This window comes from Bombina bombina, chromosome 1 (genome assembly GCF_027579735.1).
Source record: "Bombina bombina isolate aBomBom1 chromosome 1, aBomBom1.pri, whole genome shotgun sequence".
NCBI lineage: Eukaryota > Metazoa > Chordata > Amphibia > Anura > Bombinatoridae > Bombina > Bombina bombina.
In genome coordinates this window covers 1,433,919,525-1,433,943,935 of record NC_069499.1, presented here as the reverse complement: position 1 = coordinate 1,433,943,935, position 24,411 = coordinate 1,433,919,525, and the positions used below count along the sequence as shown (strand labels likewise).

General features: G+C 41.2%; 1 protein-coding gene across 1 annotated transcript in view; it reads right to left on the bottom strand.

Moving 5' to 3' along the window:
• Positions 1–24,411, bottom strand: part of ARNT (aryl hydrocarbon receptor nuclear translocator) — a 382,463-nt gene that overhangs the window by 307,235 nt on the left and 50,817 nt on the right. The window contains exon 2 of the mRNA XM_053705500.1: positions 18,986–19,085. Coding sequence (XP_053561475.1) covers positions 18,986–19,085 — 100 coding nt within the window. The remainder of the gene's footprint in view (positions 1–18,985; positions 19,086–24,411) is intronic.

The window sequence follows — 24,411 nt, the reverse complement described above, 5'->3', positions numbered from 1 at the left end:
CCTGACAATTTAAATGGCACAGTGACAATGATGATTGTCCTTCCTTGTGCCGTTTAAATTGTCAGGAATAAGCCGTTGTGGCGTGCACCGCACTGGAGTGTCAGATAATTCTATTTCCTCTCTCGCAAGCCAAGCCCATCAGTGTCAGTTGTTGCTGGAGCTTGAAAGGACCTGGAGCAATGTTTTAGCAAGAATCTTTACTTCCTTAAGTGGCGATATTTCACAACTCACAATTCATTAATACAAAGGTCTGAATTAGATCGACTGGCAACAATAAGTTAGTGTATTATATCTGATATATATGTAGGCTTTTCTCTCACTACTTACTCACCATAAGCTATTTGGATGCCTCTCTTTTCCAGACATTTTGTAGAACTTCATGCCTCAAAACCATAAATATAAAGCCTGCCTAACCCACCTACTCACTGTCTGACCAGATACAAATCTGACATCTGCTTGTTCATCCCCTCTCATGCTATTTTCTAAACCATAACACAGTAGGACCCTGCACACCTTGAGTCAATGTCCTCTTACATTGTTGGTTTTCTTCATTCTTTTGATATCCTTTGTTGAAAATCATATCTAAATATGCTCAGTAGCTACTGAGCATATTTAGATATGATTTTCAACAAAGGATATCAAAAGAATGAAGAAAATCAGATATCCTGTTGAAAATCATATCTAAATATCCTCAGAAGCAACTGAGCATATTTAGATATGATTTTCAACAAAGTATATCAAAAGAATGAAGAAAATCAGATACCCTTTGTTGAAAATCATATCTAAATATGCTCTGTAGCTACTGAGCATATTTAGATATGATTTTCAACAAAGGATATCAAAAGAATGAAGAAAATCAGTTATCCTTTGTTGAAAATCATATCTAGATATGCTCAGTAGATACTGATTGGTGGCTGCATATAGATACCTCATGCGATTGGCTCGCCCATGTACATTGCTATTTCTTCAACAAAGGATATCTAAAGAATGAAGGCGTATCCCATTCCTAGCCACTGCCTCACCAGCCTCTGAAGTCACTGCACATCACTGGTCTGCAGTAATACTGCTGTAAATGTGACGGGCAGCTAAAAGAAATAAATAGAAATACAATTCTAATAGTTTGCTAAATGAAAGCATCCTGATAAAAAACTAAATTTATGCTTACCTGATAAATTACTTTCTTTTACGATATGACGAGTCCACGGATTTCATCCTTACTTGTGGGATATTAACCTCCTGCTAACAGGAAGTGGCAAAGAGCACCACAGCAAAGCTGTATATATAGCCCCTCCCCTTCCCCTCCACCCTCAGTCATTCGGCCGTAGGTATAGGAAGAGAAAAAGGAAAGGCTAAAAGGTGAAGAGGTGACTGAAGTTTACAAAAAATATAAAGAAAAACTGTCTTAAAAAGAACAGGGTGGGCCGTGGACTCGTCATATCATAAAAGAATGTAATTTATCAGGTAAGCATAAATTTCCTTTTCTTTTACAAAGATATGACGAGTCCACGGATTTCATCCTTACTTGTGGGAAACCAATACCAAAGCAATAGGACACGGATGAAAGGGAGGGACAAGACAGGAACCTAAACGGAAGGCACCACTGCTTGAAGAACCTTTCTCCCAAAGATAGCCTCAGAAGAAGCAAAAGTATCAAATTTGGAAAATTTGGAAAAAGTGTGAAGGGACGACCAAGTCGCAGTCTTACAAATCTGTTGCACAGATGCATCGTTTTTAAAAGCCCATGTGGAAGCCACAGCCCTAGTAGAATGAGCCGTAATTCTTTCAGGAGGCTGCTGTCCAGCAGTCTCATATGCCAGGCGGATGATACTTCTCAGCCAAAAAGAAAGAGAGAGGTAGCTGTAGCTTTCTGACCCCTACGCTTTCCAGAATAAACAATGAATAATGAAGATGATTGACGGAAATTCTTAGTTGCCTGTAAGTAAAACTTTAAGGCACGGACCACGTCCAAGTTATGTAACAGACGCTCCTTCTTAGAAGAAGGAACAACAATTTCCTGATTAATATTCTTATTCGAAACCACCTTAGGAAGGAACCCAGGTTTGGTACGTAAAACCACCTTATCAGAATGAAATATGAGATGAGGCGAATCACACTGTAATGCTGAAAGCTCAGAAACTCTTCGAGCAGAAGAAATAGCAACCAAAAACAGAACTTTCCAAGATAATAGTTTAATATCTATGGAATGCATAGGTTCAAACGGAACCCCTTGCAGAACTCGAAGAACTAAATTCAAACTCTAGGGAGGAGTAATAGGTCTAAATACAGGCTTAATGCTAGATAGAGCCTGACAAAAAGACTGAACATCTGATACATTTGCCAAACGTTTGTGAAACAGAATTGACAAAGCTGAAATTTGTCCCTTTAAGGAACTTGCTGATAACCTTTTCTCAAATTCTTCTTGGAGAAAAGACAAAATCCTAGGAATCCTAACTTTACTCCAAGAGTAACCCTTGGATTCACACCAATAAAGATATTTACACCATATCTTATCATAGATCTTTCTAGTGACAGGCTTTCTAGCCTGTATCAAAACAAAATTTATGCTTAACTGATAAATTTCTTTCTTTTGCGATGTACCGAGTCCACGGATTCATCCTAACTTGTGGGATATTGTCCTTCCTGACAGGAAGTAACAAAGAGAGCACCACAGCAGAGCTGTCTATATAGCTCTCCCCTTAACTCCACCCCCCAGTCATTCGACTGAAGGCCAAGGAAGAAAAGGAGAAACTATAAGGTGCAGAGGTGACTGAAGTTTACATAAAAAATACTATCTGTCTTGAATAGACAGGGCGGGCCGTGGACTTGGTACATCGCAAAAGAAAGAAATTTATCAGGTAAGCATAAATTTTGTTTTCTTTTGCAAGATGTACCAAGTCCACGGATTCATCCTAACTTGTGGGATACCATTCCAAAGCTTTAGGACACGGATGAAGGGAGGGACAAGACAGGAACCTAAACGGAAGGCACCACTGCTTGCAAAACCTTTCTCCCAAAAATAGCCTCCGAAGAAGCAAATGTATCAAATTTGTAAAATTTGGAAAAGGTATGAAGCGAAGACCAAGTCGCAGCCTTACAAATCTGTTCAACAGAAGCATCATTTTTAAAAGCCCATGTGGAAGCCACCGCTCTAGTGGAGTGAGCTGTAATTCTTTCAGGAGGCTGCTGTCCAGCAGTAGCAGTCTCATAAGCCAAATGGATGATGCTTTTCAGCCAAAAGGAAAGAGAGGTAGCCGTAGCCTTTTGACCTCTATGCTTTCCAGCATAGACAACAAACAAAGAAGATGATTGGCGAAAATCTTTGGTTGCCTGCAAATAAAACTTCAAGGCACGAACCACGTCCAAGTTGTGCAACAGACATTCCTTCTTAGAAGAAGGATTAGGACACAGAGAAGGAACAACAATTTCCTGATTGATATTCCTGTTAGAAACAACCTTAGGGAGGAACACAGGTTTGGTACGCAAAACCACCTAATTAGCATGGAAAACAAGATAAGGCGAATTGCATTGTAGTGCAGATAGTTCAGAAACTCTTCGAGCTGAAGAGATAGCAACTAGAAACAAACCTTTCCAAGATAGAAGCTTAATATCTATGGAATGCATGGGTTCAAACGGAACCCCCTGAAGAACATTAAGAACTAAATTTAGACTCCATGGCGGAGCAACAGGTTTAATTCTTGATTCTAACTAAAGCCTGACAAAAAAAGCCAGAACGTCTGGGACATCAGCCAGACGCTCGTGCAATAGGATAGACAAAGCAGATATCTGTCCCTTTAGGGAACTAGCTGACAATCCTTTTTCCAATCCTTCTTGAAGAAAGGACAAAATCCTAGGAATCCTGATCTTACTCCATGAGTAGCCTTTGTATTTGCACCAAAAAATATATTTACGCCATATCTTATGATAGATTTTCCTGGAGACAGGCTTTCGAGCCTGAATCAAGGTATCTATGACCGACTCAGAGAAACCCTGCTTTGATAAAATCAAGCGTTCAATCTCCAAGCAGTCAGTTGCAGAGAAAGTAGATTTGGATGCTTGAACGGACCTTGAATTAGAAGGTCCCGTTGCAGAGTCCATGGTGGTAGAGATGACATGTCCACAAGGTCTGCATACCGAGTCCTGTGTGGCCACGCAGGTGCTATCAAAATCACCGAAGCTCTCTCCTGTTTGATTCTGGCAATCAGATGAGGAAGGAGAGGAAATGGTGGAAACACATAAGCCAGGTTGAACAACCAGGGTACTGCTAGAGCATCTATCAGTACTGCCTGAGGATCCCTGGACCTGGATCCGTAACAAGGAAGTTTGGCGTTCTGACGAGATGCCATCAAATCCAATTCTGGTGTGCCCCATAGCTGAACCAGTTGAGCAAACACCTCCGGATGGAGCTCCCACTCCCCCTGGATGAAAAGTCTTATCGCTGACATTTTTTTATCTGACTATTAGCCTTAAGGTCTGGGCGGACAAAAAAAAAAACAGAAGTCCCGGGAATTCGTTTCGTTTCCCATCTTATATGAGCCAGAATATCCATTTTTTAAATTGGTTGAAATCAAAGTGGCAAGAGTATTGTGATCAGAATGCAGAATATAAAAATAAACCAGAATTTTTTTGGGAAGCAGGGAAAGCAGTTATGCGAGGAGAAATCAAGGCATACATGGTCAAATTAACACGTAAATGTAGAGCGAGAGAGGTACAGCTGGCTAACCAGCTCAGAAATGCATATAACAGATATCTTCAGTCCCCGAATCAAGTTACCTGGAGTAAATATATACTATCTAAAACTGAACGAGAGGATTTTTTTTAGAGAAAAATGGGCAGGGGAGGATCTCAAGGCTAGGGCTATGTATCAAGGGTATCAGGGGGTTTCCGCCAAACACCTGGTAAAGATAATAAAGTTTCGGAAAAAGAAAAATTTTATTTCAGCAATCAAAGATGGGAATAAGACTATTACTCAATCTACAGACATCAGAGACGTATTCTTTAAATACTATCATAATATCTATACTAGTGCGGGAATAAACGAGAGTGCGAAGGCACAATTCTCGGATAAAATCAAACTACCTAGTATATCTCTTGAGGAACTGAATCAAATTAACACAGCAATAACGGAGTCAGAGATAGTTAAGGTAATACAAAGGATAAAATCAGGCAAAGCCCCAGGCCCGGATGGCCTTTCAATCGAATTCTATAAAATTCTATCAGAAACACTAGAGAATTTATACAATGACTATTTTTTAAGACAAGCTCTAAAGTCCCCTTATTTCTCTGATTCAATCGTCACCCTTATACACAAGAAGGGGAAAAGCCCAGATGAATTATCAGCTTATCGCCCAATCTCCCTGTTAAACCAGGATTATAAAATTATGTCAATTATAGCCGATAGGCTAAAAAGAGTCGTAGGTAAATTGATACATACAGATCAGGCGGGCTTTATCACGAATAGGAATTCTGTCCGTAATATGAGAAGAATCTTAACTGTGTTGGACCACTTTCGCCGGGTTGGCCAGCCGGGCAGTAAGGACCATCACAATATTATGAATAAAGATCTAGCGTTAATCACCGTAGATGCCGAAAAAGCCTTTGATTCTATTGAATGGAATCATCTCATAACATCTCTTGAAAATTTTGTTTTTTCTGGCCGGCTGGTTGACCTGGTGAGGGTGGTCTATAACAAACCTAGATCGCAGTTCTTAGTGAATGGGGAACACACACAACATATTACTCTAGAAAAAGGAACACGTCAAGGCTGTCCATTATCTCTGCTGCTATTTGATCTTGCCCTAGAGCCTTTGGCGGTTTATATTAGACAAACAATGCAACCAGTTAAGATAGGCAGGGAGAGTCTACTCATATCTCTGTATGCAGACGATATACTCCTTTTTCTGCAGAACACCATAGAGTCTATCCCACGAGTCATTAAAATCATCACTGAGTTCAGTGCTTTCTCTGGGTATAAAATTAACTCTAAAAAATCGGAGTTATTATGGGTTAATAAAACAAGGCAAAGTACAAATCATATCTTCAGAGAAGTTAAAGTCATTAATTACCTAGGGATCAAGATTGCTAGGAATCCTAGTGATTGGTACCGATTAAATTATAGCGAACTTTTTGACAAAATCCAATATGACTTAAACAAATGGAATCTACATTATTTGTCGATATCGGCTAGATGCATGATAATTAAAACAATCATATTCCCGAAAATTTTGTTTCTGATACAAAATCTTCCCCTATTTGTCACTAGGAAAGATATAGACAAATATAATAAAGCTTGTACCTCTTTTATTTGGGGGAAAAAGAGACCAAGAATATCTCTAGATAAAATGAGTAATTCAAAACAATATGCAGGTTTCTCTATCCCCAATATTAAGTATTATAATCTAATAGCCCTGGCAAAATTTGGAATAGACTGGCTTACTAAATCAGAGTATGTAACGTACCACAATTTAGACACTGAGCTGATTAGGCCTTTTAGTCCACAAGCCATGTTACACTGTCCGTATAGGAAGTTACCACAGAATCTAAGCGTGATGTTGACATTTGCCAACATCATTAAAGGGTGGCAGTTATACTGTATTTTAGTTGGGCAGGAATTTTGTGTGTCTCCGTACCTACCCATTATTGGCTGCGTTGATTTCCCATCAGGTTTTAACTACAGACTGTTTTTTGAATGGGGAGAGAAGGGCCTGAGTCATTTCGTCCAGTTAAAAGATGATAGGGGCAGTCAGACCCGAACTTTTCAGAGCCTGGCAGAGCAATATCATTTGCCAGCCAATAATTTTTATGCATATCTGCAGGTACGCCATTATATTGAAAAACTCAATAGAAAAGTGGCAACCGAATGGGGACAGGCTCAGATAGTTCCGGGCCTAAAGCTTTATCAAGCAGGGAAACGCTCAATCTCTTGGTGGTATCAGAAAATTTTAATGATTAAAGGGCAGGCACATATTATCCAAGCTAAGGATAAATTTACTAAATATTTTGACAGGTTACAAACTGAGGAGATAACCGAAAGTATCAAACTCGCTGCCGAGGCGACCTCCTGTACTAGTTGGAGAGAGTCACAGTCCAAATTAATTAATAATTTCTACCTGACCCCATCAAGAATGGCCAAATGGACGGAGTCCAAGGCAGGGAACTGTTTCAAGTGTACAGAGGCAGGGGCAAATCTGCTGCATTGCATCTGGTGTTGTCCCAAAGTCAGGCAGTATTGGGCAAAGGTTCAATATTGGCTGAACTGCCATCTCCAGAGTAAGATTGAGTTGCAGGCAAACCATATTTTTTTTTTAAAAAAACTCAGCCAATATTGGCGATAGACATCTCACTAATCTTGCGATATTGGTGGCACGTAGCCTGCTCTTTAAAAAATGGAGACAAAGAGAAGTCCCTAGTATTAGGGAATGTATCAATGTCATTAAAACCCAGATGATTGTTGAAAGGCAGAATCTGAAGGCCGATTCAGAAAAACAGAATTTATGTTTACCTGATAAATTACTTTCTCCAACGGTGTGTCCGGTCCACGGCGTCATCCTTACTTGTGGGATATTCTCCTCCCCAACAGGAAATGGCAAAGAGCCCAGCAAAGCTGGTCACATGATCCCTCCTAGGCTCCGCCTTCCCCAGTGATTCGACCGACGTAAAGGAGGAATATTTGCATAGGAGAAATCATATGATACCGTGGTGACTGTAGTTAGAGAAAATAAATCATCAGACCTGATTAAAAAACCAGGGCGGGCCGTGGGCCGGACACACCGTTGGAGAAAGTAATTTATCAGGTAAACATAAATTCTGTTTTCTCCAACATAGGTGTGTCCGGTCCACGGCGTCATCCTTACTTGTGGGAACCAATACCAAAGCTTTAGGACACGGATGAAGGGAGGGAGCAAATCAGGTCACCTAGATGGAAGGCACCACGGCTTGCAAAACCTTTCTCCCAAAAATAGCCTCAGAAGAAGCAAAAGTATCAAATTTGTAAAATTTAGTAAAAGTGTGCAGTGAAGACCAAGTCGCTGCCTTACATATCTGATCAACAGAAGCCTCGTTCTTGAAGGCCCATGTGGAAGCCACAGCCCTAGTAGAATGAGCTGTGATTCTTTCAGGAGGCTGCCGTCCGGCAGTCTCGTAAGCCAATCTGATGATGCTTTTAATCCAAAAAGAGAGAGAGGTAGAAGTTGCTTTTTGACCTCTCCTTTTACCAGAATAAACAACAAACAAAGAAGATGTTTGTCTAAAATCCTTTGTAGCGTCTAAATAGAATTTTAGAGCCCGAACTACATCCAAATTGTGCAACAAACGTTCCTTCTTTGAAACTGGATTCGGACACAAAGAAGGCACGACTATTTCCTGGTTAATGTTTTTGTTAGAAACAACTTTTGGAAGAAAACCAGGTTTAGTACGTAAAACCACCTTATCTGCATGGAACACCAGATAAGGAGGAGAACACTGCAGAGCAGATAATTCTGAAACTCTTCTAGCAGAAGAAATTGCAACCAAAAACAAAACTTTCCAAGATAATAACTTAATATCAACGGAATGTAAGGGTTCAAACGGAACCCCCTGAAGAACTGAAAGAACTAAATTGAGACTCCAAGGAGGAGTCAAATGTTTGTAAACAGGCTTGATTCTAACCAGAGCCTGAACAAAGGCTTGAACATCTGGCACAGCTGCCAGCTTTTTGTGAAGTAACACAGACAAGGCAGAAATCTGTCCCTTCAAAGAACTTGCAGATAATCCTTTCTCCAAACCTTCTTGAAGAAAGGATAGAATCTTAGGAATTTTTACCTTGTCCCAAGGGAATCCTTTAGACTCACACCAACAGATATATTTTTTCCATATTTTGTGGTAGATTTTTCTAGTTACAGGCTTTCTGGCCTGAACAAGAGTATCAATGACAGAATCTGAGAACCCTCGCTTTGATAAGATCAAGCGTTCAATCTCCAAGCAGTCAGTTGGAGTGAGACCAGATTCGGATGTTCGAACGGACCTTGAACAAGAAGGTCTCGTCTCAAAGGCAGCTTCCATGGTGGAGCCGATGACATATTCACCAGGTCTGCATACCAAGTCCTGCGTGGCCACGCAGGAGCTATCAAGATCACCGATGCCCTCTCCTGATTGATCCTGGCTACCAGCCTGGGGATGAGAGGAAACGGCGGGAATACATAAGCTAGTTTGAAGGTCCAAGGTGCTACTAGTGCATCTACTAGAGTCGCCTTGGGATCCCTGGATCTGGACCCGTAGCAAGGAACCTTGAAGTTCTGACGAGGAGGCCATCAGATCCATGTCTGGAATGCCCCACAATTGAGTAATTTGGGCAAAGATTTCCGGATGGAGTTCCCACTCCCCCGGATGAAATGTCTGACGACTCAGAAAATCCGCTTCCCAATTTTCCACTCCTGGGATGTGGATTGCAGACAAGTGGCAGGAGTGAGTCTCCGCCCATTGAATGATTTTGGTCACTTCTTCCATCGCCAGGGAACTCCTTGTTCCCCCCTGATGGTTGATGTACGCAACAGTCGTCATGTTGTCTGATTGAAACCGTATGAACTTGGCCTTTGCTAGCTGAGGCCAAGCCTTGAGAGCATTGAATATCGCTCTCAGTTCCAGAATATTTATCGGGAGAAGAGATTCTTCCCGAGACCAAAGACCCTGAGCTTTCAGGGGTCCCCAGACCGCGCCCCAGCCCACCAGACTGGCGTCGGTCGTGACAATGACCCACTCTGGTCTGCGGAAGCTCATCCCCTGTGACAGGTTGTCCAGGGACAGCCACCAACGGAGTGAATCTCTGGTCCTCTGATCTACTTGTATCGTCGGAGACAAGTCTGTATAGTCCCCCATTCCACTGACTGAGCATGCACAGTTGTAATGGTCTTAGATGAATTCGCGCAAAAGGAACTATGTCCATTGCCGCTACCATCAAACCTATTATTTCCATGCACTGCGCTATGGAAGGAAGAGGAACAGAATGAAGTATTTGACAAGAGTTTAGAAGTTTTGATTTTCTGGCCTCTGTCAGAAAAATCCTCATTTCTAAGGAGTCTATTATTGTTCCCAAGAAGGGAACCCTTGTTGACGGAGATAGCGAACTTTTTTCTACGTTCACTTTCCACCCGTGAGATCTGAGAAAGGCCAGGACAATGTCCGTGTGAGCCTTTGCTTGTGGAAGGGACGACGCTTGAATCAGAATGTCGTCCAAGTAAGGTACTACTGTAATGCCCCTTGGTCTTAGCACCGCTAGAAGGGACCCTAGTACCTTTGTGAAAATTCTTGGAGCAGTGGCTAATCCGAACGGAAGTGCCACAAACTGGTAATGCTTGTCCAGGAATGCGAACCTTAGGAACCGATGATGTTCCTTGTGGATAGGAATATGTAGATACGCATCCTTTAAATCCACCGTGGTCATGAATTGACCTTCCTGGATGGAAGGAAGAATTGTTCGAATGGTTTCCATTTTGAACGATGGAACCTTGAGAAACTTGTTTAGGATCTTGAGATCTAAGATTGGTCTGAATGTACCCTCTTTTTTGGGAACTACGAACAGATTGGAGTAGAACCCCATCCCTTGTTCTCCTAATGGAACAGGATGAATCACTCCCATTTTTAACAGGTCTTCTACACAATGTAAGAATGCCTGTTTTTTTATGAGGTCTGAAGACAATTGAGACCTGTGGAACCTCCCCCTTGGGGGAAGTCCCTTGAATTCCAGAAGATAACCTTGGGAGACTATTTCTAGTGCCCAAGGATCCAGAACATCTCTTGCCCAAGCCTGAGCGAAGAGAGAGAGTCTGCCCCCCACCAGATCCGGTCCCGGATCGGGGGCCAACATCTCATGCTGTCTTGGTAGCAGTGGCAGGTTTCTTGGCCTGCTTTCCTTTGTTCCAGCCTTGCATTGGCCTCCAGGCTGGCTTGGCTTGAGAAGTATTACCCTCTTGCTTAGAGGACGTAGCACTTGGGGCTGGTCCGTTTCTGCGAAAGGGACGAAAATTAGGTTTATTTTTGGCTTTGAAAGACCTATCCTGAGGAAGGGCGTGGCCCTTGCCCCCAGTGATATCAGAGATAATCTCTTTCAAGTCAGGGCCAAACAGCGTTTTCCCCTTGAAAGGAATGTTAAGCAATTTGTTCTTGGAAGACGCATCCGCTGACCAAGATTTTAGCCAAAGCGCTCTGCGCGCCACAATAGCAAAACCAGAATTTTTCGCCGCTAACCTAGCCAATTGCAAAGTGGCGTCTAGGGTGAAAGAATTAGCCAATTTGAGAGCATGAATTCTGTCCATAATCTCCTCATAAGAAGAAGAATTATTATTGAGCGCCTTTTCTAGTTCATCGAACCAGAAACACGCTGCTGTAGTGACAGGAACAATGCATGAAATTGGTTGTAGAAGGTAACCTTGCTGAACAAACATCTTTTTAAGCAAACCCTCTAATTTTTTATCCATAGGATCTTTGAAAGCACAACTATCTTCTATGGGTATAGTGGTGCGTTTGTTTAGAGTAGAAACCGCCCCCCTCGACCTTGGGGACTGTCTGCCATAAGTCCTTTCTGGGGTCGACCATAGGAAACAATTTCTTAAATATGGGGGGAGGGACGAAAGGTATACCGGGCCTTTCCCATTCTTTATTTACAATGTCCGCCACCCGCTTGGGTATAGGAAAAGCTTCGGGGGGCCCCGGGACCTCTAGGAACTTGTCCATTTTACATAATTTCTCTGGAATGACCAAATTCTCACAATCATCCAGAGTAGATAACACCTCCTTAAGCAGGGCGCGGAGATGTTCCAATTTAAATTTAAATGTAATCACATCAGGTTCAGCTTGTTGAGAAATTTTCCCTGAATCTGAAATTTCTCCCTCAGACAAAACCTCCCTGGCCCCCTCAGACTGGTGTAGGGGCACTTCAGAACCAATATCATCAGCGTCCTCATGCTCTTCAGTATTTTCTAAAACAGAGCAGTCGCGCTTTCGCTGATAAGTGGGCATTTTGGCTAAAATGTTTTTGATAGAATTATCCATTACAGCCGTTAATTGTTGCATAGTAAGGAGTATTGGCGCACTAGATGTACTAGGGGCCTCCTGTGTGGGCAAGACTGGTGTAGACGAAGGAGGGGATGATGCAGTACCATGCTTACTCCCCTCACTTGAGGAATCATCTTGGGCATCATTTTCTCTAAATTTTGTGTCACATAAATCACATCTATTTAAATGAGAAGGAACCTTGGCTTCCCCACATACAGAACACAGTCTATCTGGTAGTTCAGACATGTTAAACAGGCATAAACTTGATAACAAAGTACAAAAAACGTTTTAAAATAAAACCGTTACTGTCACTTTAAATTTTAAACTGAACACACTTTATTACTGCATATGTGAAAAAGTATGAAGGAATTGTTCAACCACAGTGTCTTAAAGCCTTAAAAGTATTGCACACCAAATTTGGAAGCTTTAACCCTTAAAATAACGGAACCGGAGCCGTTTTTTATATTTAACCCCTTTACAGTCCCTGGTATCTGCTTTGCTGAGACCCAACCAAGCCCAAAGGGGAATACGATACCAAATGACGCCTTCAGAAAGTCTTTTCTATGTATCAGAGCTCCTCACACATGCATCTGCATGTCATGCTTCCCAAAAACAAGTGCGCAATAGAGGCGCGAAAATGAGACTAAATTGAGACTCCAAGGAGGAGTCAAAGGTTTGTAAACAGGCTTGATTCTAACCAGAGCCTGAACAAAAGCCTGAACATCTGGCACAGCCGCCAGCTTCTTGTGAAGTAAAACAGATAAAGCAGAAATCTGTCCCTTCAAAGAACTTGCAGATAATCCTTTCTCCAAACCCTCTTGTAGAAAGGACAGAATCTTAGGAATTTTTACCCTGTTCCATGGGAATCCTTTCGATTCGCACCAACAGATATATTTCTTCCATACTTTATGGTAAATTTTTCTAGTTACAGGCTTTCTAGCCTGAATAAGAGTATCAATGACAGAATCTGAGAACCCACGCTTTGATAAAATCAAGCGTTCAATCTCCAAGCAGTCAGTTGGAGTGATGCCAGATTCGGATGTTCGAACGGACCTTGAACAAGAAGGTCCCGTCTCAAAGGTAGCTTCCATGGTGGAGCCGATGACATATTCACCAGGTCTGCATACCAAGTTCTGCGTGGCCACGCAGGAGCTATCAAGATCACCGAAGCCCTCTCCTGATTGATCCTGGCTACCAGCCTGGGAATGAGAGGAAACGGTGGGAACACATAAGCTAGGTTGAAGGTCCAGGGCGCTACTAGTGCATCTACTAGAGTCGCCTTGGGATCCCTGGATCTGGACCCGTAGCAAGGAACCTTGAAGTTCTGACGAGACGCCATCAGATCCATGTCTGGAATGCCCCATAATTGAGTTATTTGGGCAAAGATTTCCGGATGGAGTTCCCACTCCCCCGGATGAAAAGTCTGACGACTCAGAAAATCCGCTTCCCAATTTTCCACTCCTGGGATGTGGATAGCAGACAAGTGGCAGGAGTGAAGCTCCGCCCAGTGAATTACTTTGGTCACTTCTTCCATCGCCAGGGAACTCCTTGTTCCCCCCTGATGGTTGATATATGCAACAGTCGTCATGTTGTCTGATTGAAATCTTATGAATTTGGCCTTTGCTAGTTGAGGCCAAGCCTTGAGAGCATTGAATATCGCTCTCAGTTCCAGAATGTTTATCGGGAGAAGAGATTCTTCCCGAGACCATAGACCCTGAGCCTTCAGGTGTTTCCAGACCGCACCCCAGCCCACCAAGCTGGTGTCGGTCGTTACAATGACCCACTCTGGTCTTCTGAAGCTCATCCCTTGGGACAGGTTGTCCAGGGTCAGCCACCAACGGAGTGAATCTCTGGTCCTCTGATCTACTTGGATCGTCGGGGACAAATCTGTATAATCCCCATTCCACTGTCTGAGCATGCACAGTTGTAATGGTCTTAGATGAATTCGCGCAAAAGGAACTATGTCCATTGCCGCAACCATCAAACCTATTACTTCCATGCACTGCGCTATGGAAGGAAGAAGAACAGAATGAAGTACTTGACAAGAGCTTAGAAGTTTTGATTTTCTGGCTTCTGTCAGAAAAATCTTCATTTCCAAGGAGTCTATTATTGTTCCCAAGAAGGGAACTCTTGTTGACGGGAATAGAGAACTTTTTTCTACGTTCACTTTCCACCCGTGAGATCTGAGAAAGGCTAGGACAATGTCCGTATGAGCCTTTGCTTGTGGCAGAGACGACGCTTGAATCAGTATGTCGTCCAAGTAGGGTACTACTGCAATGCCCCTTGGCCTTAGCACCGCTAGAAGGGACCCTAGTACCTTTGTGAAAATTCTTGGAGCAGTGGCTAGTCCGAATGGAAGTGCCACAAACTGGTAATGCTTGTCCAGAAAGGCGAATCTTAGGAACCGATGATGTTCCTTGTGGATAGGAATATGTAGATACGCATCCTTTAAATCCACCGTGGTCATGAATTGACCTTCCTGGATGGTAGGAAGAATTGTCCGAATGGTTTCCATCTTGAACGATGGGACCTTGAGAAATTTGTTTAGGATCTTGAGATCCAAAATTGGCCTGAATGTTCCCTCTTTTTTGGGAACTATGAACAGATTGGAGTAAAACCCCATCCCTTGTTCTCCTAATGGAACAGGATGAATCACTCCCATTTTTAACAGGTCTTCTACACAATGTAAGAATGCCTGTCTTTTTATTTGGTCTGAAGACAATTGAGACCTGTGGAACCTTCCCCTTGGGGGTAGTTCCTTGAATTCCAGGAGATAACCTTCAGAAACTATTTCTAGCGCCCAAGGATCCTGAACATCTCTTGCCCAAGCCTGAGCGAAGAGAGAGAGTCTGCCCCCCACCAGATCCGGTCCCGGATCGGGGGCCAGCATCTCATGCTGTCTTGGTAGCGGTAGCGGGCTTCTTGGCCTGCTTACCTTTGTTCCAGCCTTGCATCGGTCTCCAGGCTGGCTTGGTTTGAGAAGAATTACCCTCTTGCTTAGAGGATGTAGAATTTGAGGCTGGTCCGTTTCTGCGAAAGGGACGAAAATTTGTTTTATTTTTTGAGTATACAAGCCTGATGAAACAGGGTCTTCCCTGAGAAACGCGTCGCTATTATCTCTATATACAAGGAGATTTGCCATTAAATACACCAAGCTGTAATTTGTTATTGATGGTATTTTTTATCTTTTGTAAAATAAAATACTTGATACTTTTTAAACAAATCTGGTGTTCGTGTGGCATTTCCCTTGCCAGTAACCATAAGGCTGTTTAGCCTTCCTCCCCTCTGAACATTTTTTCCTTTTTGCTGGAATCAATCTAGTGAAGGATTACTGTTGCGAGGATATCCTGACGGGGATCCCTTGGTACAGCTAGCTGGTTTGCTGTTTAAATACCAGCCCGCTCCTACAGGCACAAGAGAGAGTGCCTTCACGTTTGTGAGTATCCTGTATCTCATCTAACTTGGATATTGTCTGTTTTGATTGATCTACACATGTGGCGCCTCTGTTTCTGTTTTCCTTGCAGTGAAACCTCTTTTTGTTTTATTTTTAGCCTTAAAAGACCTATCCTGAGGAAGGGCGTGGCCCTTTCCCCCAGTGATGTCTGAAATAATCTCTTTCAAGTCAGGGCCAAACAGCGTTTTCCCCTTGAAAGGGATGTTAAGCAATCTGTTCTTGGAGGACACATCCGCTGACCAAGACTTCAGCCAAAGCGCTCTGCGCGCCACAATAGCAAAGCCTGAATTTTTCGCCGCTAATCTAGCTAATTGCAAAGTGGCGTCTAAGGTAAAAGAGTTAGCCAACTTAAGTGCTTGAACTCTGTCCATAACCTCCTCATAAGAGGATGCTTGATTGAGCGACTTTTCTAGTTCCTCGAACCAGAATCACGCTGCTGTAGTGACAGGAACAATGCATGAAATTGGTTGTAGAAGGTAACCTTGCTGAACAAACATCTTTTTAAGCAAACCTTCTAATTTTTTATCCATAGGATCTTTGAAAGCACAACTATCTTCTATAGGGATAGTGGTGCGTTTGTTTAGAGTAGAAACCGCCCCCTCGACCTTGGGGACTGTCTGCCATAAGTCCTTCCTGGGGTCGACCATAGGAAATAATTTCTTAAATATAGGGGGAGGGACAAAAAGGTATGCCGGGCCTTTCCCATTCTTTATTTACAATGTCCGCCACCCGCTTGGGTATAGGAAAAGCTTCGGGGGGCACCGGGACCTCTAGGAACCTGTCCATCTTACATAATTTCTCTGGAATGACCAAATTGTCACAATCATCCAGAGTAGATAACACCTCCTTAAGCAGAGCGCGGAGATGTTCCAATTTAAATTTAAATGTAATAACGTCAGGTTCAGCTTGTTGAGAAATTTTTCCTGAATCTGAAATTTCTCCCTCAGACAAAACCTCCCTAGCCCCTTCAGACTGGTGTAAGGGCATGACAGAATCATTATCATCAGCGTCCTCATGCTCTTCAGTATCTAAAACAGAGCAGTCGCGCTTTCGCTGATAAGTGGGCATTTTGGCTAAAATGTTTTTAATAGAATTATCCATTACAGCCGTTAATTGTTGCATAGTAAGGAGGATTGGCGCACTAGATGCACTAGGGACCTCCTGAGTGGGCAAGACTGGTGTAGACATAGAAGGAGATGATGCAGTACCATGCTTACTCCCCTCACTTAAGGAATCATTTTGGGCAACATTACTATCAGTGGCATCATTGTCCCTACTTTGTTTGTCACATTCATCACATATATTTAAATGGAGAGGAACCTTGGCTTCCGAACATACAGAACATCGTCTATCTGATAGTTCAGACATGTTAATAGGCATAAACTTGATAACAAAGCACAAAAAACGTTTTAAAATAAAACCGTTACTGTCTCTTTAAATTTTAAACTGAACACACTTTTTTACTGAATATACGCAAAAGTATGAAGGAAATGTTCAAAATTCACCAAAATTTCACCACAGTGTCATAAAGCCTTAAAAGTATTGCACACCAAATTTGAAAGCTTTAACTCTTAAAATAACGGAACCGGAGCCGTTTTTACATTTAACCCCTATACAGTCCCTGGTATCTGCTTTGCTGAGACCCAACCAAGCCCAGAGGGGAATACGATACCAAATGACGCCTTCAATAAGCTTTTTCAGTGGACCTGAGCTCCTCACACATGCATCTGCATGCCTTGCTTCTCAAAAACAACTGCGCATTAGTGGCGCGAAAATGAGGCTCTGCCTATGACTAGAAAAGGCCCCCAGTGAAAAAGGTGTCCAATACAGTGCCTGCCGTTTTTTTAACAAAATTCCCAAGATTAAAATAACTCTCCAAAGTTATAAACCATTAAATATGCTTATAAAAGTAATCGTTTTGGCCCAGAAAAATGTCTACCAGTCTTTAAAGCCCTTGTGAAGCCCTTTTATTCTTATATTGAAAATTAAGAAAATGGCTTACCGGATCCCATAGGGAAAATGACAGCTTCCAGCATTACCAAGTCTTGTTAGAAATGTGTCATACCTCAAGCAGCCAAAGTCTGCTCACTGTTTCCCCCAACTGAAGTTAATTCCTCTCAACAGTCCTGTGTGGAAACAGCCATCGATTTTAGTAACGGTTGCTAAAATCATTTTCCTCTTACAAACAGAAATCTTCATCTCTTTTCTGTTTCAGAGTAAATAGTACATACCAGCACTATTTTAAAATAACAAACTCTTGATAGAAGAATAAAAACTACATTTAAACACCAAAAAACTCTGAGCCATCTCCGTGGAGATGTTGCCTGTGCAACGGCAAAGAGAATGACTGGGGAAGGCGGAGCCTAGGAGGGATCATGTGACCAGCTTTGCTGGGCTCTTTGCCATTTCCTGTTGGGGAAGAGAATATCCCACAAGTAAGGATGACGCCGTGGACCGGACACACCTATGTTGGAGAAATATACCTACTAATAGTCTATGGGCTATGTGAGTGCAGTGCACTTGCCTGAGGAAGCAACCACTCAACTGATCATGAAAAGCTGTATCCAGTAGAGAGCCCATCCAGTGCTGTGCATTTAACTGCAGAGTATATAAGAGAGAACAAGATGATCCCACAGGAGGAGGCTAAGGGACAAGTCCCTGTGACACCTAAGGGGGGTTGTCGCTGAAATACTGCACACCATTGACCAAGTACTCCTATACCCCATAATTCAGAAATTGGCAAACCAGAGGGATAACGGGTCTGAGCACCCCAGTCAACTTTAAAACTCTAATCTTCACCTTCCTCCTGAAGGCAAAGAATAAAAACAGTAGTACAGTGAGGTGGGAGGTATTAAAAGATTTGGTTATCTGGGATTATTTGCATCCAATTCAATCCCACACGTCAAGGCTCATGGACTCTCACCATCATATGAAAGAAATAGGTAATAAACTTAAAGGGACATGAAACCCACACTTTTTTCTTTTAAGATTCAGATAGTGACCAACTTTCCAATTTATTTCTATTATCTGATTTGCTTAGTTGTCTTGGTATCCCTTGTTGAAAAGGATACCTAGGGAGCTGCTGATTGGTGGCTGCACATTTCTGCCTCATGTTATTGGCTCACCCAGAGTGTTAACTAGCTCCCAGTAGTGCATTTCTGCTTTTTCAAAAATAACAAGAGAATTAAGTAAAATTTGATAAAAGGAGTAAATTGGAAAGTTGTTTAAAAGTGCATGCTCTATCTGAATAAAGGGGGGGGGGGGGTTGTGTCCCTTTAATAAAATGCACATATTTCAATGTGATGTGCGTTATATCATGCTGTGCAGTTGATGTAAAAGCAACTAAGATATGTTTAACTAAATTATTGCTGTAACCGTTTCATTTCCTTTAAATTTAGTATGGCATAAGTTTAATAATATGTTTGATCACTGGAACCTTTCCAATAAGTGAGCAAACATTTTCACATTTTATTGCATGAATGAACATTGCGACATTTAAATTCTTACCCTGAGCGCCTTTTATTGGCTCTCTGCACCATGGATCCTCCGGTCTGTGAGCTTGAGCCAGGATTTCCTGAAGACAGAGGCGAGACATCAGATGCCATCTCTAAAATTCACAGAAATTAAAAACAGGAAATTCAAAATCGATTGCATTATTTTTTTTTTCAAATTTATATAGCAATAATGTAATGCAACGGATTTAAAAAAGCTGGTTAACCAATATAATTTTATCTTTTTGAAACTACTTTGATCTGATTCTTTAGGTATATAGATCTATGGCCATACTCATTTAGACCATAGAAGCATGTATTATTAGATAGTAAAACAAAATCAGTTTATGTATTATATTCTCCAAATACACAACTGATCACACTATTGGAAAAATTAATTGGACTTGTCTTTTATGCTGTACAGAACTCCAGGGATTTACTCCTTGAGAAGAATGAGACTTTGTGTAGCATTGTTCTACACACAGAATTTTAGGGTAACTACAGTAAGACCTTTATGTCAGTTCATACGATAGGAGCTGGGTACTTACAATTTACAGGAGAAAATTATAGCAATACTAGGAACATTGTAATTTGTAATACACTTAAAAGGACTCAGGCATGCAGATAAGATTTAATATTATCCAAACCATCCACAGCCCACCCTTTCAAATTGGATAGGCTCTTTATATCCCACCTACCACTTTAAGGTAAAAAAAAATCTGCTACCCCTTGTTTACATAGCATTTCTATAGTCAATACTGCACTATTAAAATTTTCAGCATAGGATGCAGTTTCAACAGACAAATTTCTAAACTATTTAAAGCACTACAGGAGATAAACTGGATCATTGTGAACACATAATGGTAATACATTTTATAGTACAATGTCCCTTGTATTAAAATGGACATGAAGCACTTTATCATCAAATGTACTTCGATCTCAAGGTATTTTTTGTTGAAGAGATATCTAGGTAGGTAGCATGCTCATCTGGAGAACTACGTGGAAGGAAAAAGTGCTGCCACCTAGTGCTTTTGAAAACGTATAACATTCTTACCATATAGTGCTGCAGACACATGTATGATCCTGAGCTTACCTCCCTGCTTTTCAACAAAGGATGTGAAAAGAACACTGAAAATTGGACCATAGAGATATATCTGAATAAATAAAACAAGTTGGGTTTTGCGTCCCTTTAAACATTTATGGGGATTTAAATTAGAGTTTGCTGCCCCTTTTTAGTTTATTCAGCACCACTTCTAATCCAGTAATATCTGGCATCTTGTGAAAACACAGATATGTTGTTCCAACCCTCTTCCATAAATTTAAGCCATCAAAATGCAGTTATGTATTAAATGGAGCATACATTTGAAAATAACATCTGGTAAAATGAAAGCAAATGTAGAAACTGACCTTAAAACCGATTACATATTTTATTTGCCAAATGAACCAAGAAGAATGCACAAAAATAAATGGGTTGTTTGTATTTAGGACTATAATAGGACTTCTATTTAAAAGGGACACTCAAAGCAATTCAGAGCATGCCATTTAAAACAACTGTCCAATTTTACTTCCATTAACAAAATGTGCAGTCTTTTTTTATTTCATTTTGAATCAATAGCTCCTACTGAGCATGTGCAAGAATTCACAGAATAAACACATGCATTTGTGATTGGCTGATGGCTGTCACATGATACAGGGCTAGTGGAAATAAACATAACTTCAAAATTTGTCAGAAAAAAAAACAAAATCTGCTTATCATTTAAAGTTCAGACTATGTGCTGCTATTGCATTGTCTTTTTATCATATATTAGTATGCAAATTTACTGTATATACTAGTCCTTTAATAGAAGTTACTTCTAAAAACAAGATAACTGTACCCAGTTACTATATACCAAAAACAGTGAAATTCAAGTATAGTTTGTCACACAATCATTATGCAAGCACATTTTTTCATTACAGAAGTGTTTGGACATTACAGCAAGGTTGAAAGTGTAGAGAATACTTTAAAAAAAAAAAAAAAAACTAGGCAGAGATAAAGACCATCTGTCAAATGGCTATTTATTATTTAATATAAATAGACACATTCATTGATTTAGAAAGAACAGGTATCTATCTTCCTCAAGCTCTATTTTTAATGGAACATTTAAAAATAAAAATAAGTACAGTTGTTATGTACCTGTGATTTCACCTTATCCAAAAACCTTGATATTCTGGCCACCCTTGTGCAAATAGATCTCCTCTAATGTAGTACAGAAGTGGATGTTACCCATTCACTTTGTTGCAATGAAAAAAACTGTTTTTGCATTAGCCTTTTCACTTGTTGGACTAAGACAGCATCTGAGTTTATGTATATTTTAAATGCAATGTAAAAAGCACAGTGGTTCTGGGAACATTGATCTTTCTGGATCTACAGTTTAATACCAAAGGCAGCAATTTGATGCTTTGCTAGCACATTGGAATTGTGATACTACAGATGGCTGGGCATACTCGCTTATGGAAGATACAAAGTAATTCTGCCTTGTAATACTTTTAAATAATAAAAAAAAAAAATTCTGAGCCATATCAGGGCTCAACAAACCCAAAATGTAAAAGATATATCTCTCCTAAATTTATAGGCTGTCCCATAGATTTTGAATACATTTGCTGAGCCCTGTGTTATATTCACATTAAATATTCTGTGAAAAACAGATACCCATGGTAGAAAAGGCACTATTTATTAGTAACTTCCTTACAAACAATACCTTGCTTTCTTTTGATGTATTTTCTCTCTCTCAGATACACTTTGTTGAGCTAACAGTAGCTTTTTTTACTGGCCCTGTGGGTGCTATAAAAACACTGGGAAAAAAATTATTTTCCCTATGCTTACTTATGGTTGTTTTTGACTTGTCCTTGATCAGCATGCCACAATAGATGTTTATTTCTTTTTAAGGCAAAGAAAAAGGAATAAACATCTCTTACTGTACACCTAACATTATTTGAATGTACAAGCAAGGTAAGAAGAAAAAAAAATTGATAGTGAAAGGCTTATAAAAAGATATACAGGCCCATTTATCAAGCTCCGTATGGAGCTTGAAGGGCCGTGTTTCTGGCGAGTCTTCAGACTTGCCAGAAACACAACTTATGAAGCAGCGGTCACAAAGACCGCTGCTCCATAACCCTGTCCGCCTGCTCTGAGCAGGCGGACAGGAATCGCCGGAAATCAACCCGATCGAATACGATCGGGTTGATTGACACCTCCCTGCTGGCGGCCAATTGGCCGCGAGTCAGCAGGGGGCGGCATTGCACCAGCAGCTCTTGTGAGCTGCTGGTGCAATGTTAAATGCGGAGAGCGTATTGCGGACCTGATCCGCAGTGTCGGATCAGGTCCGCAAGCCCTTTGATAAATGGGCCTGAATGTGTAGGTAAAACTTACACAAAATGTAGATTCATATTTCTCAACAATTTAAAGCATGATTATGTATTAAACACATTACATGATTAACCCCTTAATGACCACAGCACTTTTCCATTTTCTGTCCGTTTGGGACCAGGGCTATTTTTACATTTCTGCGGTGTTTGTGTTTAGCTGTAATTTTCCTCTTACTCATTTACTGTACCCACACATATTGTATACCGTTTTTCTCGCCATTAAATGGACTTTCAAAATATACCATTATTTTCATCATATCTTATAATTTAGTATAAAAACATTTTATAAAATATGAGGAAAAAATGGAAAAAAAAAACATAATTTATGCTTACCTGATAAATTCCTTTCTCCTGTAGTGTGATCAGTCCACGGGTCATCATTACTTCTGGGATATTAACTCCTCCCCAACAGGAAGTGCAAGAGGATCACCCAGCAGAGCTGCTATATAGCTCCTCCCCTCTACGTCACACCCAGTCATTCGACCAAGAACCAACGAGAAAGGAGAAGCTAAAGGGTGCAGTGGTGACTGGAGTATAATTTAAAAATTTAGACCTGCCATAAAAAACAGGGCGGGCCGTGGACTGATCACACTACAGGAGAAAGGAATTTATCAGGTAAGCATAAATTATGTTTTCTCCTGTTAAGTGTGATCAGTCCACGGGTCATCATTACTTCTGGGATACCAATACCAAAGCAAAAGTACACGGATGACGGGAGGGATAGGCAGGATCTTTATACAGAAGGAACCACTGCCTGAAGAACCTTTCTCCCAAAAATAGCCTCCGAAGAAGCAAAAGTGTCAAATTTGTAAAATTTGGAAAAAGTATGAAGCGAAGACCAAGTTGCAGCCTTGCAAATCTGTTCAACAGAGGCCTCATTCTTAAAGGCCCAAGTGGAAGCCACAGCTCTAGTGGAATGAGCTGTAATTCTTTCAGGAGGCTGCTGTCCAGCAGTCTCATAGGCTAAACGTATTATGCTACGAAGCCAAAAAGAGAGAGAGGTAGCCGAAGCTTTTTGACCTTTCCTCTGACCAGAGTAAATGACAAACAGGGAAGATGTTTGTCGAAAATCTTTAGTTGCCTGTAAATAAAATTTTAGGGCACGAACTACATCTAGATTGTGCAGAAGTCGTTCCTTCTTTGAGGAAGGATTAGGACACAAGGATGGAACAACAATCTCCTGATTGATATTCCTGTTAGTGACTACCTTAGATAAGAACCCAGGTTTAGTACGCAGAACTACCTTATCCGAGTGGAAAATCAGATAAGGAGAATCACAATGTAAGGCTGATAACTCAGAGACTCTTCGAGCCGAGGAAATAGCCATTAAGAATAGAACTTTCCAAGATAACAATTTTATATCAACTGAATGAAGGGGTTCAAACGGAACGCCCTGTAAAACGTTAAGAACAAGGTTTAAACTCCATGGCGGAGCAACAGTTTTAAACACAGGATTAATCCTGGCCAAAGCCTGACAAAAGGCCTGAACGTCTGGAACTTCTGACAGACGTTTGTGTAACAAAATGGACAGAGCGGAGATCTGTCCCTTTAAAGAACTAGCGGATAAACCCTTTTCTAAACCTTCTTGTAGAAAGGACAATATCCTAGGAATCCTAACCTTACTCCAAGAGTAACCTTTGGATTCGCACCAATACAGGTATTTACGCCATATTTTATGATAAATCTTTCTGGTAACAGGTTTCCTAGCCTGTATCAGGGTATCAATTACTGACTCAGAGAATCCACGCTTTGATAAAATCAAGCGTTCAATCTCCAGGCAGTCAGCTTCAGAGAAATTAGATTTTGATGTTTGAAAGGACCCTGAATCAGAAGGTCCTGTCTCAGAGGCAGAGACCAAGGTGGACAGGATGACATGTCCACTAGATCTGCATACCAAGTCCTGCGTGGCCATGCAGGCGCTATTAGAATCACTGATGCTCTCTCCTGTTTGATTCTGGCAATCAATCGAGGAAGCATCGGGAAGGGTGGAAACACATAAGCCATCCCGAAGGTCCAAGGTGCTGTCAAAGCATCTAT